The 11743-nt window shown below is 47.2% G+C and overlaps 1 protein-coding gene across 1 annotated transcript; it reads left to right on the top strand.

Moving 5' to 3' along the window:
* The first annotated feature begins 1428 nt into the window (after window positions 1–1428).
* On the top strand, window positions 1429–2355 carry LOC142498122 (olfactory receptor 5V1-like). The gene has a single exon (XM_075606629.1). The coding sequence runs from the start codon at window positions 1429–1431 to the stop codon at window positions 2353–2355; it is 927 nt and encodes a 308-aa protein (XP_075462744.1).
* The last annotated feature ends 9388 nt before the right edge of the window (window positions 2356–11743 follow it).

Genomic DNA, 11743 nt, shown 5'->3' with positions numbered 1-11743 from the left:
AGTTGGAGTCAGGGAGCTGTAGGGAAGGAAGGGTGCGGGGAGCGAGTGCAGCTTCTGCCCCATATAGGTACCTACACTACAGGTAGGCCCCAACTCCCCACTAGTTGGGTGGGTAACTGCTTAGGGAGGTCCTAGATAGGGACGCGGCCCCTAGTTTGGAGTGCTGCCTTGTCAGAGTCACAGCGGGCAGTGCTGTGAGGTCTGACAGGCAGGCACCTTGTTGCGCAGCACATTGGCTGCAGCCTCCAGTGAGCTACAGCTTGCTGCTGTAGGCGCTGGGACTAGTTAGAAAGTAGTGAGGCTGAAGGGACTTGGGTAGTTAGGGGAGTGGGACAGGTCATTACCCCCTGCCGGCCATAGGAGTTCCCCAAGCCACTACAGGTTGCTGTACTACAGGGACAGGCCCTAGGTTAGGCTTCCTGTCACATTAATACCACTTATATAGATAGGGACACAGCGGCTGCTGCTGTTCCTGTGGAGCGGTTGGACCCCCGTTGGGGTCCACAGAGACTTTCGTACGAATAGGATCGCCCCTGGCGGTTCGCACGTGCAAGGAGTTTGGTTGGAGGATCAGACGGATTCATCACACGACTGATCCTTTGAGAAGATTGTTGCTGACCCGAGCACCGGAGTGCTCGGCAGGTATTATACCATCATATGTGCACCATCAGGCCTAGAGGTTCTTAGTGACTGCGCAGTCACCCATTGACTATCTCTGTAGGAGTATGGGACATTGGGTGGGGTTCTTGGGACACTGGGTGGGATCACCTAGTGTTGGGGAATCGTCCTGCGAGACGTCACTGTTAGTGTCTCCTAGTGAGAGGGACACAGGTTATTATTATTTGTTAGTAAAGTCCTTAGTTATATAATCACTGTGTGTGTGGTTTCTGAGTGGGTTCCTATGTAGGGTCATTCTACACTTCCCTAGAATCCTACATAGGTGGAGGCGCTGAAAGAAGATACGTTCCAGAGGATTCACCCCAGGCTCTCACTAGCGGAGGCTCAGACCTCCTGTGAGCCTGCAGGTATACGCACCACACCGGTAACACCGCATGTTCTACGCACCCACACTATATATGCGATTGGGTGGGGTGGAATACCCGTTACACCTATATACGAATTGAGACTACATAGTATCCACACACACCTTTTGTAAAGTGTTGTATACACTGTGGGCGCTTATACAAGTTGTTCTATGATGAGAAACTACAACCATTTACACAACCCAAACAATACAAGAAGATATATTCAGAATGCCACAAAAAGAAATAAGCAGATTCAGTGTGGAGAGCATGAAAGAGTGTGTTTAAAATTACACCAAGAAAATCAAGATTTTCAGAATGCACACTTAACAATCAACTATTTCAGTATTGCGTTGTTATCATTTTCCTTTTGGTCTTGTTTCCGTAGGTATTGGCCACTGATTGGATGACAATGAAAAATCAAACCTCTTTCAGAGATTTTACTCTGCTAGGCTTTTCAGAGGGGCATTTTGTACTGTCTCTTCTAATAGCAGTGATTTATACAATGATTCTGATGGGGAATTTCGCCATCTTTAGCATTGTTCAGATGGATTTCCATCTCCAGACACCAATGTACTTTTTCCTCAGCTATTTGTCCATCTTAGATATCTGTTATTCTTCAGTCACACTTCCTGCTATGCTGTTCAACTCTATAACGGGCAACAGAATGATCTCCTTCCGCAGATGCATTACACAGCTGTATTTTTTTGTCTCACTTGGAGGATCCGAGTGCCTTTTGCTTGCAGCCATGGCATATGACAGATATGTGGCAATATGCAAGCCCCTACAGTATCCCCTCATCATGAACAAGCAGCTCTGCTCCCACCTGGTTGCAGCATCGTGGATCAGTGGCTTCTTGAACTCTGTACTTCACACCCTGATAACATCCAAACTGTCCTTCTGTGGAGCTAGACAGGTCAATCACTTCTTCTGTGATGTACCTCCACTGTTAAAAGCCTCTTGCACAGATACACACACCAGTCAGATGCTGTTGTATATTGTCAGTGTTTTCCTGGGGATGACGCCTTTTGTATTTGTGATGGTGTCTTATATACGTATAATTTCCACTGTCTTAAAAATCCGCTCTGCTGCAGGAAGGCAGAAAGCCTTCTCCACATGTTCCTCTCACCTCATTGTTGTTATAGTGTTTTACGTCACTGCAAATTTTAACTACATTGGTCCTACTCCTGGAGATTCATTTGACATTGAACGACTGTCATCTATATTATACAGTGTTCTAACGCCTTTATTTAACCCTGTTATCTACTGCTTGAGAAACAAAGAGGTAAAGCGGGCCCTGAAAAAAGCTTTGTTTGGGAAACATTACTTTTAAAATATGATTTCACATTAGTGAACTCTGAGATGTACAGTATGTGTGTACCAATAACAAACCAGTTCTCCTCCCCTAAACTTGTTTGCAGTAAACATGAATTTGAGGTTTTGTTGTATGCAGGTTCTCTCTGCTATGAAAATACAGCTGCAGCTAAATTCCAGACAAAATGATCTTTGTTTGTGTGGGTCTGTTGACAAGAAACTGAAAACATCTTTGCAATGACACTTTAGTCATAAAAAGGAGTAAATACTTTCAAACTGCACCAGGCCCCAGTTAACGCATTTTGTGAGCTGCGTATAAAATATGTATTATTCATACTGTATACAAAACATTTAAGAAATTACAAGGTACTGTAACACCAGCTCTGACCTGGCAGCTTTTTATTTTTAAGAAAGGCAACATTTATACATTTCAACATTGCATTATCATACAGTATGTGCTTTATTTTGTATTAATAAACAGTTTGTAAACACCGAAATTTTGCTAAGTGATGCAAATGTTTTACATATATTATTCTTAATAGCTTTAGAGCTGGAGGTGCCAGAAACAGATTGTGGAGCACAGAAAGGGTAATCACTTACTATAGAACAAGAAGCTTTGGTTACAGTATGTTGCATTTTGGACCAATTTCTAGACCAGGCTCCATAATTGGAAATGTATTGAATTACAGTATTGTATATTGAAAGCAAACTCTTAATGAGAACATGGGTACATATAAAAGCAGCTGTATGTAATCATTAGGGCACTATATAGTCCCCCTTTATGGCAGCTTACTCCCACTTTAAAAGGGGTGATATACTGTCTCCCATGTAAGAAGGATAGATTTTGATTTACAAAATATCAATGCAGGGAAAATAAAGTATAACAAATTTGGGTAAGAGCAGTAAGTAAATGAGAAGGCAAACGGAGACCCTGCCCAGAGGAGCTTAAGTAATATCAATATTTGCCAATTGCATAATTGTATAAATATAAAAAAATCTCCATACCAATATAGGTGCTTTCACACTGCAGGTCTGCAGATGGTCTAGTACTTGTATTTTTTTAAGTTCAGTTTGTTTTGCTATGTGCAATAGCCCTCAGTCCTTTGGATTATTGAAACTGCCATTCTATTGACACAACCTTCCACCTCAATAAAACACATCAGCTACAAGTTATGGGTAAAAGAAAACAAAAACAAGGAAATTAACCAGGACCTGGTAACAGATTACAGCCCCTATCTAATTTTTTTCCTCTCAATTTGTATTCATTTTTCATACAAATCAGGTAGGGGTACAAATATAACATGGGTGGGGGGTAGGGAGGGTACAGAGTTTTAATATCAAGAAGCAAGAATATATCATAAAGTTATTCCACTATATTATTCACTGAGGGCCTGAATGGTTTTGAGAAGACATCCTCCTCCACCTGGTGACCAGGTCTATCTCCAGCCGGTCGTGCCCCGATTTTATTGTGGTACGAGTTTCAATAATTAAATTTCTACTTTTGAAAAGTGCGGCTTGGGTTTGTCATCCCTGGGACTTCTATCTTCTCAGGGGCCTTGGGCCTATTCCGTCCCTTATATCAGTATGTGATTGGGGGAGAGCTCTCAGTATCTCTGCTGAATTCAAGCCACGGCTGCCAGACCCGAAAATAATTGTGATAGTTATCAGTAACTAGACAGGTGAGATTGTTCATCTGGCATGCAAACCATATTTTATTTCTAATTTGAGAGATAGATGGTACTGTTTGCTTCATCCAGTGGGCTGCTATCACGCATCTGACAGCCGTGACTATCTGTGCTATACGTGTATTCTCATTTCTGGAGAATATCTCCAAGACTTTATTCAGCAAATACAGCCATGGGTCTATAGCAAATGGTTGAGAGGTCATCCATTGGCTCCATCTGTGGATCACACTCCATACCTTAAATATCCCAACAACACCCCTTCCTATTACCATTCACTTACCATCCATGCCTTTTCCTTCCCTCCTTCCTATAAGATTCTTGTCCAGAGGTCACTCTGGCCTCCTGTCATGCCACTCTCTCCTAATGGAGGAAAAGAAGGGATCCAGCGCTCCACGGATTTCTGAATAAGAAAAGTTATTGTGCCACACAACGTTTCGACCTTATGATCTTTATCAAGTGACTAGGCATACATAAATCAAGATCTACCCAGTATATATATCCTTAACAATTACCCATAAACAGGTGAATAACAAGTGAATAACAAGTCAAAAAACAAGTGAACATTACCCCCAGCTGACCCCAATTCGCCTCCCCTTATCAGTCCTGTGTCCATACAATGCTCTCTCCTAATGGCCTTGGTGTTCTCTTGATCCAAATTGAACATGATTATCACGTTCATATCATGTTTATAGCTAAATACATTCCATTTTAAAACAAAAGGAACGATTTCTGCACTGCTACCAATTAGACTCAAATAAAAGAGTGATCTCATGAATAAGGGTTATTTTGTTAAACCCTTTGGGCAACGCGTTATAACCCTGCAGCCACGTCAAGGCATAACCAAATTTTGCAGGTACCTACACTGAATATATGTAATTATTGCCCCATGGACTAGTGAAAAATGTGAGAAAGCCCTGAAGGGGTTAAATAAAGCATATGCTTTTGTGAGCAATTAAAATCTGGCCAAAGTCAGTATCAAAGTTACCTTACTGTAGAGGTAAACTGTAGGTGCACAAATTCCACGAGGACGCCGACAGAGATCTTTTTTGGAGTTCCAGATTTTTATGCCATCTATATTGGACTCATTCTTAGTAACAACTGAGGATTTTCTGATCGTGGGGCTCTGGCCAATGGAGCCGGACCCTCTGTGTGTATCTCGGACCATAGGATCAATGTGATCAACCTTTTATGTAAGTGTATTTTTGCTTTATGTATTTTTGCCTATGTTTTATGTTCTTTATTTTTAACATATAAATATTTTGTGCATTCATTTTGGGTTTTCTGTTTTCTTTCCATACGCTCCTATTTTTGTGTGGATTATAGAGATAATGGGCTGGAGTGTGGGGGAGGTGGTGGGGGGTGGGTATGATAAAAAAAAAAGGTTTTATCAGCAAATTGAAATACAGAAAGCACAGCGATTCAGAGACTGTACTATATATTCTGAATTCCTTAATAAACCCACAAGGAAATAATCCATGCATACATTTGTTAGCAATATTTATCTGGGCATAAAAGCTGCAGGACATTATTTCCTGTATTCGAATACAATTTATGCATAAAGTCACAATTTCTATAAAAGAATATGTATTTACACAGTTAATGTCCAATGGGATCTTCAAACACCAAGAGACAAACTGGCAGCTGCTGGCATCTGGGAATAGGTGAAAACAAGATTGTACTCCACAAACAGTAGGCATCTGTTACTGCTTTACTATTTACTTTTACAAAATTAGCATTGTGTATTTTTGGTGAGACACAAATCGGTTTAGTCATGTACCCTATCCATCAGTTTAAATATCATGCAGTAATTACAACGCAACATCCCAGATTATTTGTATGTATAAGCCATGATTGCAATTGTTTAATCTAAGAACTGTATGATTGGGAGACGTAAACCCTAATGTCCTCCACTTATGCAGGATGACCAGATCACTTAAAAATAAATATTATAATATATCCTCTCTGTTCCTCCCAGTCTCTCTCTCGCCTCTGTTCCTCCCAGTCTCTCTCCCCTCTGTTCCTACCAGTCTCTCTCGCCTCTGTTCCTCCCAGTCTATCTCCCCTCTGTTCCTCCCAGTCTCTCTCCCCTCTGTTCCTCCCAGTCTCTCTCCCCTCTGTTCCTCCCAGTCTCTCTCTCCCCTCTGTTCCTCTCAGTGTCTGTCTCTCTCTCCCCTCTGTTCCTCCCAGTCTCTCTCCCCTATGTTCCTCCCAGTCTCTCTCCCCTCTGTTCCTCCCAGTCTCTCTCTCCCCTATGTTCCTCCCAGTGTCTGTCTCTCTCTCCCCAATGTTCCTCCCAGTGTCTGTCTCTCTCTCTCCCCCCTCTGTTCCTCCCAGTGTCTGTCTCTCTCTCTCCCCCCTCTGTTCCTCCCAGTGTCTGTCTCTCTCTCCCCTCTGTTCCTCCCAGTGTCTGTCTCTCTCTCCCCTCTGTTCCTCCCAGTGTCTGTCTCTCTCTCCCCTCTGTTCCTCCCAGTGTCTGTCTCCTTCTCTCCCCTCTGTTCCTCCCAGTGTCTGTCTCTCTCCTCTCTGTTCCTCCCAGTGTCTGTCTCTCTCCCCACTCTGTTCCTCCCAGTATCTGTCTGTCTCTCTCCTCTCTGTCCCTCCCAGTGCCTGTCTCGCTCTCCCCACTCTGTTCCTCCCAGTGTCTCTCTTTCTCTCCCCTATATTCCTCACAGTGTCTCTCTCTCTTCCCTCTGTTCCTCCCACTGTCTCTCTCTCTATCTCCCCTCTGTTCCTCCCAGTGTCTGTCTGTCTCTCTCCCCCTCTGTTCCTCCCACTGTCTCTCTCTCTATCTCCCCTCTGTTCCTCCCAGTGTCTGTCTCTCTCCCCCCTCTGTTACTCCGTTTCACTCCCTCTCTCCCCTCTGTTCCTCCCAGTGTCTCTCACGCTCTCCCCTCTGTGCCTCTCAGTGTCTCTCACGCTCTCCCCTCTGTTCCTCCCAGTATCTCTCACGCTTTCCCCTCTGTTCCTCCCAGTATCTCTCACGCTTTCCCCTCTGTTCCTCCCAGTGTCTCTCACTCTCTCCCCTCTGTGCCTCTCAGTGTCTCTCACGCTCTCCCCTCTGTTCCTCCCAGTATCTCTCACGCTTTCCCCTCTGTTCCTCTCAGTGTCTCTCACGCTCTCCCCTCTGTTCCTCCCAGTATCTCTCACGCTTTCCCCTCTGTTCCTCCCAGTGTCTCTCACTCTCTCCCCTCTGTTCCTCCCAGTGTCTCTCTGTCCCCTCTGTTCCTCTTTCCCCTTCCCAGAGTCTCTCTCCCCCTCTCCCCAAGTCTTTCTCCCCTTCCCCCTTCCCAGAGTCTCTCCCCCTTTCCCCAAGTCTTTCTCCCCCAGTCTCTCTCTCTCTCCCCCCCGTGTTTCTCCCCAGTTTCTCTCTCTCTCCCTTCCCCCATTCTCTTTCATCTCTCCCCCTCTCCTCAAGTCTTTCTCCCGTTTCCCCTTCTCAGTCCCTCTCCCCTTTCCCCATGTCTTTTTCCCCCATTGTCTCAATCTCTTCCCCCCCCCAGTGTTTTTCTCTCTCCCCAGTGTTTCTGTTTCCTTCGTGTCTCTTTCCTTCCGTCCAGTGTCTCTCCTCTCTTCCTCCTTGTGTATATATCTCTCCCTCCCTCCCTGTGTATCTCTCTCTCCTTCTCTCTCTTCATCCCAGTGTCTCCCTCCCTCCCCCACCAGTGCCTCTCCACCCCCACCCAGTGTCTCTCTCCTCCCAGTGTATCTCTCCCGTGTCTCTTTCTGTGTCCCCAGTGTGTGTCTCTCTCTCTCCCCAGTGTCTCTCTCTTCCTCCCAGTATCTCTCTCCCAATGTCTCTCACTTCCTCCCAGTGTATCTCTCTGCTCCTCCCAGTGTATCTCTCTCTCTGTTCCTCCAAGTGTCTCTCTCTGTTCCTCCCAGTGTCTCTCTCTCTCTGTTCCTCCCAGTGTATCTCTCTCTCTGTTGCTCCCAGTGTATCTCTCTCTCTGTTCCTCCCAGTGTGTCTCTCTCTCTTCCTCCAAGTATCTCTTTTTCTCTCTCTTCCTCCCAGTGTCTCTCTCTTCCCCCAGTGTCTCTCTCTCTTCCTCCCGGTGGCTCCCTCCCACCACCACCAGTGTGTCTCTCTCCCCCCACACCACCTCAGTGTCTCTCTCTTCCTCCCGGTGGCTCTCACCCTCCCCACCAGTGTGCCTCTCTCCCCCCACCCGCCTCAGTGTCTCTTTCTTCTCCTACCAGTGTCTCTCCCCCCACAAAGACTGCTTATGCAGTCCAAACATTGGATTTGCTATTAAACCGCTCCTTTTGCAAGACCGTGTGCCTGGCTGTTTTTCTCCTGCTCTGTGATCTCTCCCTCCCCCCACACCCCCCCCCCCCCGTCTCTGTCACCTTCCCTTAGTCTCTCTTTCCCTTTCTCCCGGTGTCTCTCTCTCCCGGTGTCTCTATCCTTCCCCCAGTGTCTCTCTTTCCTTCCTACCAGTGTCTCTTTCCTTCCTACCAGTGTCTCTGTCCCCGTCCCCCCCAGCAGTTTCTCTCTTTCCGTCCCTTCAGTGTCTCTCCTTCCCTTCAGTGTCTCTCCTTTCCCTCAGTGTTTTTCCTCCTTCCCCAGTATTTTTCTCCCTCTCCCCTTCTCTTTTCTTCCCCTCAGTGTTTCTCCTTCCCCAGTCTCTCTCTCCTTCCCCCAGATTTCTCTTAAACCCCCATCACCCCCAATTGGATAAATAAAAATACACACACACTTTATCTCTTTCTCCTCCAGTCTCTCTCCCCCTCCCCTTCTCTTCCTGTCATGTACGACCCCCTGCTAGCACGTGACCTGCATACGGGACAAGGGTTAATACCGACGCTCGCAAGCGTACCCACTCTTCACCCACTCAGGGGTCCCTCAAATGGGTTGTATCTCTCCTCACGCCGTCCCAATATACCACCGCCACGATCAGCACACAAGAGAGCACGTGACTTTAGATATGCAACCAGGGTTAATACACAAAGGCTTCTCTAGCAACCCCCCTTTCTCCTCTGCAAAGAACCCGCGAGTTAGTATTAACCCCTCACTCAATAGCACATCATAACCATCCACTGCCACCACCTGAGGTTATGCAGATATGATAAAAGATCTTAGACTAAAATATCCGCCAGGGCCTCAGGTCCCTGTTTATTATAGGAAAAACTATGCACTCTAACACAAAATCAGTTGTAGTAACATGTGCCTGAATTTAGCAAGTTATTCTCTCCAGCGTGCACAAAGTTCATTCAGAGCCCAAAGCATTACTTATTAAATGGTTTAACATATTTAAGAATACAGTGCTTGAATTACAGAAAAGGTATTACAAAATAAGCATACAATTACAATATAAGGCAGAGCAGCTTCTTAAAATAAAAGGGGTAAAACAGAAAATCCTATACAGTACATTACCACATGCAATGGACTTTTCCCAGAGAGGCGCTGGTTCAGAAGATGAGGTCTGTCATGCATTCCAAGCATGCCCCTAGTCAGATCTGCCCAGTAACAATCTCCCCCAGACTTAGATACAATACTTTCTTATGATGGTGCCTTAAGCCCACCCCTTTCTACAGAATACTTTGAAGCTGCTCTTCTTTGATTAAAACAATTGACACCTTGAGTGGGCTATCCAGGATGGACTCCCGCCCCAAGTAAGTTCCTTTGAAATTCAGAGCAGACAAACAGTCCTGACCAGTTTCAAACCCAGCATTTGGTATTTTGTTACACAAGTGTAGCTCATTAACCCCTCAAGCACCAAAGGGATTAAAAATACCCAATATCTCATGACATGACATTATCATGACATCTCCCTCCTTAAGATGAGCGAAGGGACTGGCTTACATGCTAGTCCCGCGCTCAAACAAATAAAACCTTTACCCTTTCCTCTGCCTCGCTGTTTTGCTCTTTCTTGTGGTATATATCTCCCCCCGCCTCGCTCTCTCTTCCCTCTGCGGCCTGTCCCTGTGCCTCGTTGTCTTGCTTTCTCTTGTGGTATATATCTCCCCCAGCCTCGCTCTCTCTTCCCTTTGCGGCCTGTCCCTGTGCCTCGCTGTCTTGCTTTCTCTTCTGGTATATATCTCCCTCAGCCACGCTTTCTCTTCCCTCTGCGGCCTGTCCCTGTGCCTCGCTGTTTTGCTCTTTCTTGCTGGATATATCTCCCTCAGCCTCGCTTTCTCTTCCCTCTGCGGCCTGTCCCTGTGCCTTGCTGTCTTGCTTTTCCCTGCTGGATATATCTGCCCCCACCTCACTCTCTCTTCCCTCTGCGGACTGTCCCTGTGCCTCGCTGTCTTGCTTTCTCTTGGGGTAGATATATCTCTCCCAGCCTCGCTCCTGTTTCCCTCTGCGGGCGGTCCCTGTGCCACGCTGTCCTGTGGTATATCTCTCTCCCCAGCTTCTTTCTCTCTTCCCTCCGCTGACTGTCCCTGTGCCTCATGGTCTGGCTGTATACGTCTCTCCCAGCCCCTCTCTCTCTTTCCCTGGTAGACGGTCGGGCTTATGGGGAGAGATGGTATGGAGAGGCTCCCACACGCCCCCTACTCCGGTGCGACCCCTGTCAGTCACCCTTCCCCAGTACCCAGCGTGTGTTAGTACCTGGAACTGTACGGCGGGTCCCTGAGCTGGTTGGGTCACAGCGGTCTCATAGTAGGTAACCATCTTTCCAAGATCATTACCTAGCAACACATTAGCAGGAATATCATTCATTACTCCCACCTCCCGCACTCCCTGCCCAGCACCCCAATTAAAGTATACCTTTGCCACCGGCAAAACGTGGCGGCCTCCTCCCGCCACCCCCATATGCAGAACCCTCCCAGCAATGATTTGCTCAGGCCGCACCAGCCCTGGCCGCACCAAGGTAAGGGTAGCGCCAGAGTCTCTCAGTCCTTGGGTGAGTTTCTGACCCACCAGGACGGATTGCATGTGGGCACCTCTGTTTTCTCGCGACCCAGATACCACACAAGCCCCTAGGCGTGCTCCCGAGGGGTGATCCTCTCCAGAGGCAGCGGCGGGCTTCATCCGGTCTGGGCAGTCGAGGCTGATGTGCCCCTGCTTTTGACAGGTAAAACACTGGCGGGTATCTCCCTGTCCAGGTGGGCGGATTCCCCCCTTCCATCCCGGGACCCCCTTGTTAACCTCTGGATTCCGGTTAGCCACATATGAATCTGCAAGCTTGCCGGCCTCTGTGGCTGACTTAGGATCTCGGTCCTTAACCCACCTTCTCACTTCAGGTGGGCACAGGGTTAAAAATTGTTCATGAACCACAAGATCCAATAACACCTCAAAGCTTTCAACTTCCAGCCCTCCAACCCATTGCTTGCACAGAGATGTCAGACCCCCACCAGCTCAGAGAAGCCGCCGGGACCCTCGTGCTGAAGGGCCCTGAACTTTTGCCTGTGGGTTTCAGGGGTGACGTTGAAACGGTGCAGCAATGCAGCTTTGATGGCCTCGTAATCTTGGTCCAGGTGCTCCGGCAAATCTGCGACGACATTCATGGCTCTTTCATTCAGGGTGGGTGTAAGATATGCCGCCCACCGGGCACATGGCAACTGATGCTGCCTGCAGGTTTTTTCAAACCCCTGCAGGAAAGTGTCCAGATCCCCATCTTTCGCCAGGCTGGGGAAATGCTCCATTCGTGGCCTGGATGGGCTGGAATCTCCGCTGCTGGGTGCTGGCGGTTCCCTCTGGAGCTTGGCAAGTTCCAGCTGGTGTCTTAGGTCCGCCGCGTATCTCGCATCCTCCCGTTCTGCAGCATATCTCGCTGC

Source organism: Ascaphus truei, chromosome 6, assembly GCF_040206685.1.
Source record: "Ascaphus truei isolate aAscTru1 chromosome 6, aAscTru1.hap1, whole genome shotgun sequence".
Lineage (NCBI taxonomy): Eukaryota > Metazoa > Chordata > Amphibia > Anura > Ascaphidae > Ascaphus > Ascaphus truei.
The sequence above is the reverse complement of the archived record's forward strand: the minus strand, read 5'-3'. Positions and strand labels throughout refer to the sequence as shown.

What these genes read in the sequence shown, in the direction of transcription:
- LOC142498122 (XM_075606629.1), top strand. Translation starts at nt 1,429, where the DNA reads ATGACAATGAAAAATCAAACCTCTTTCAGAGATTTTACTCTGCTAGGC.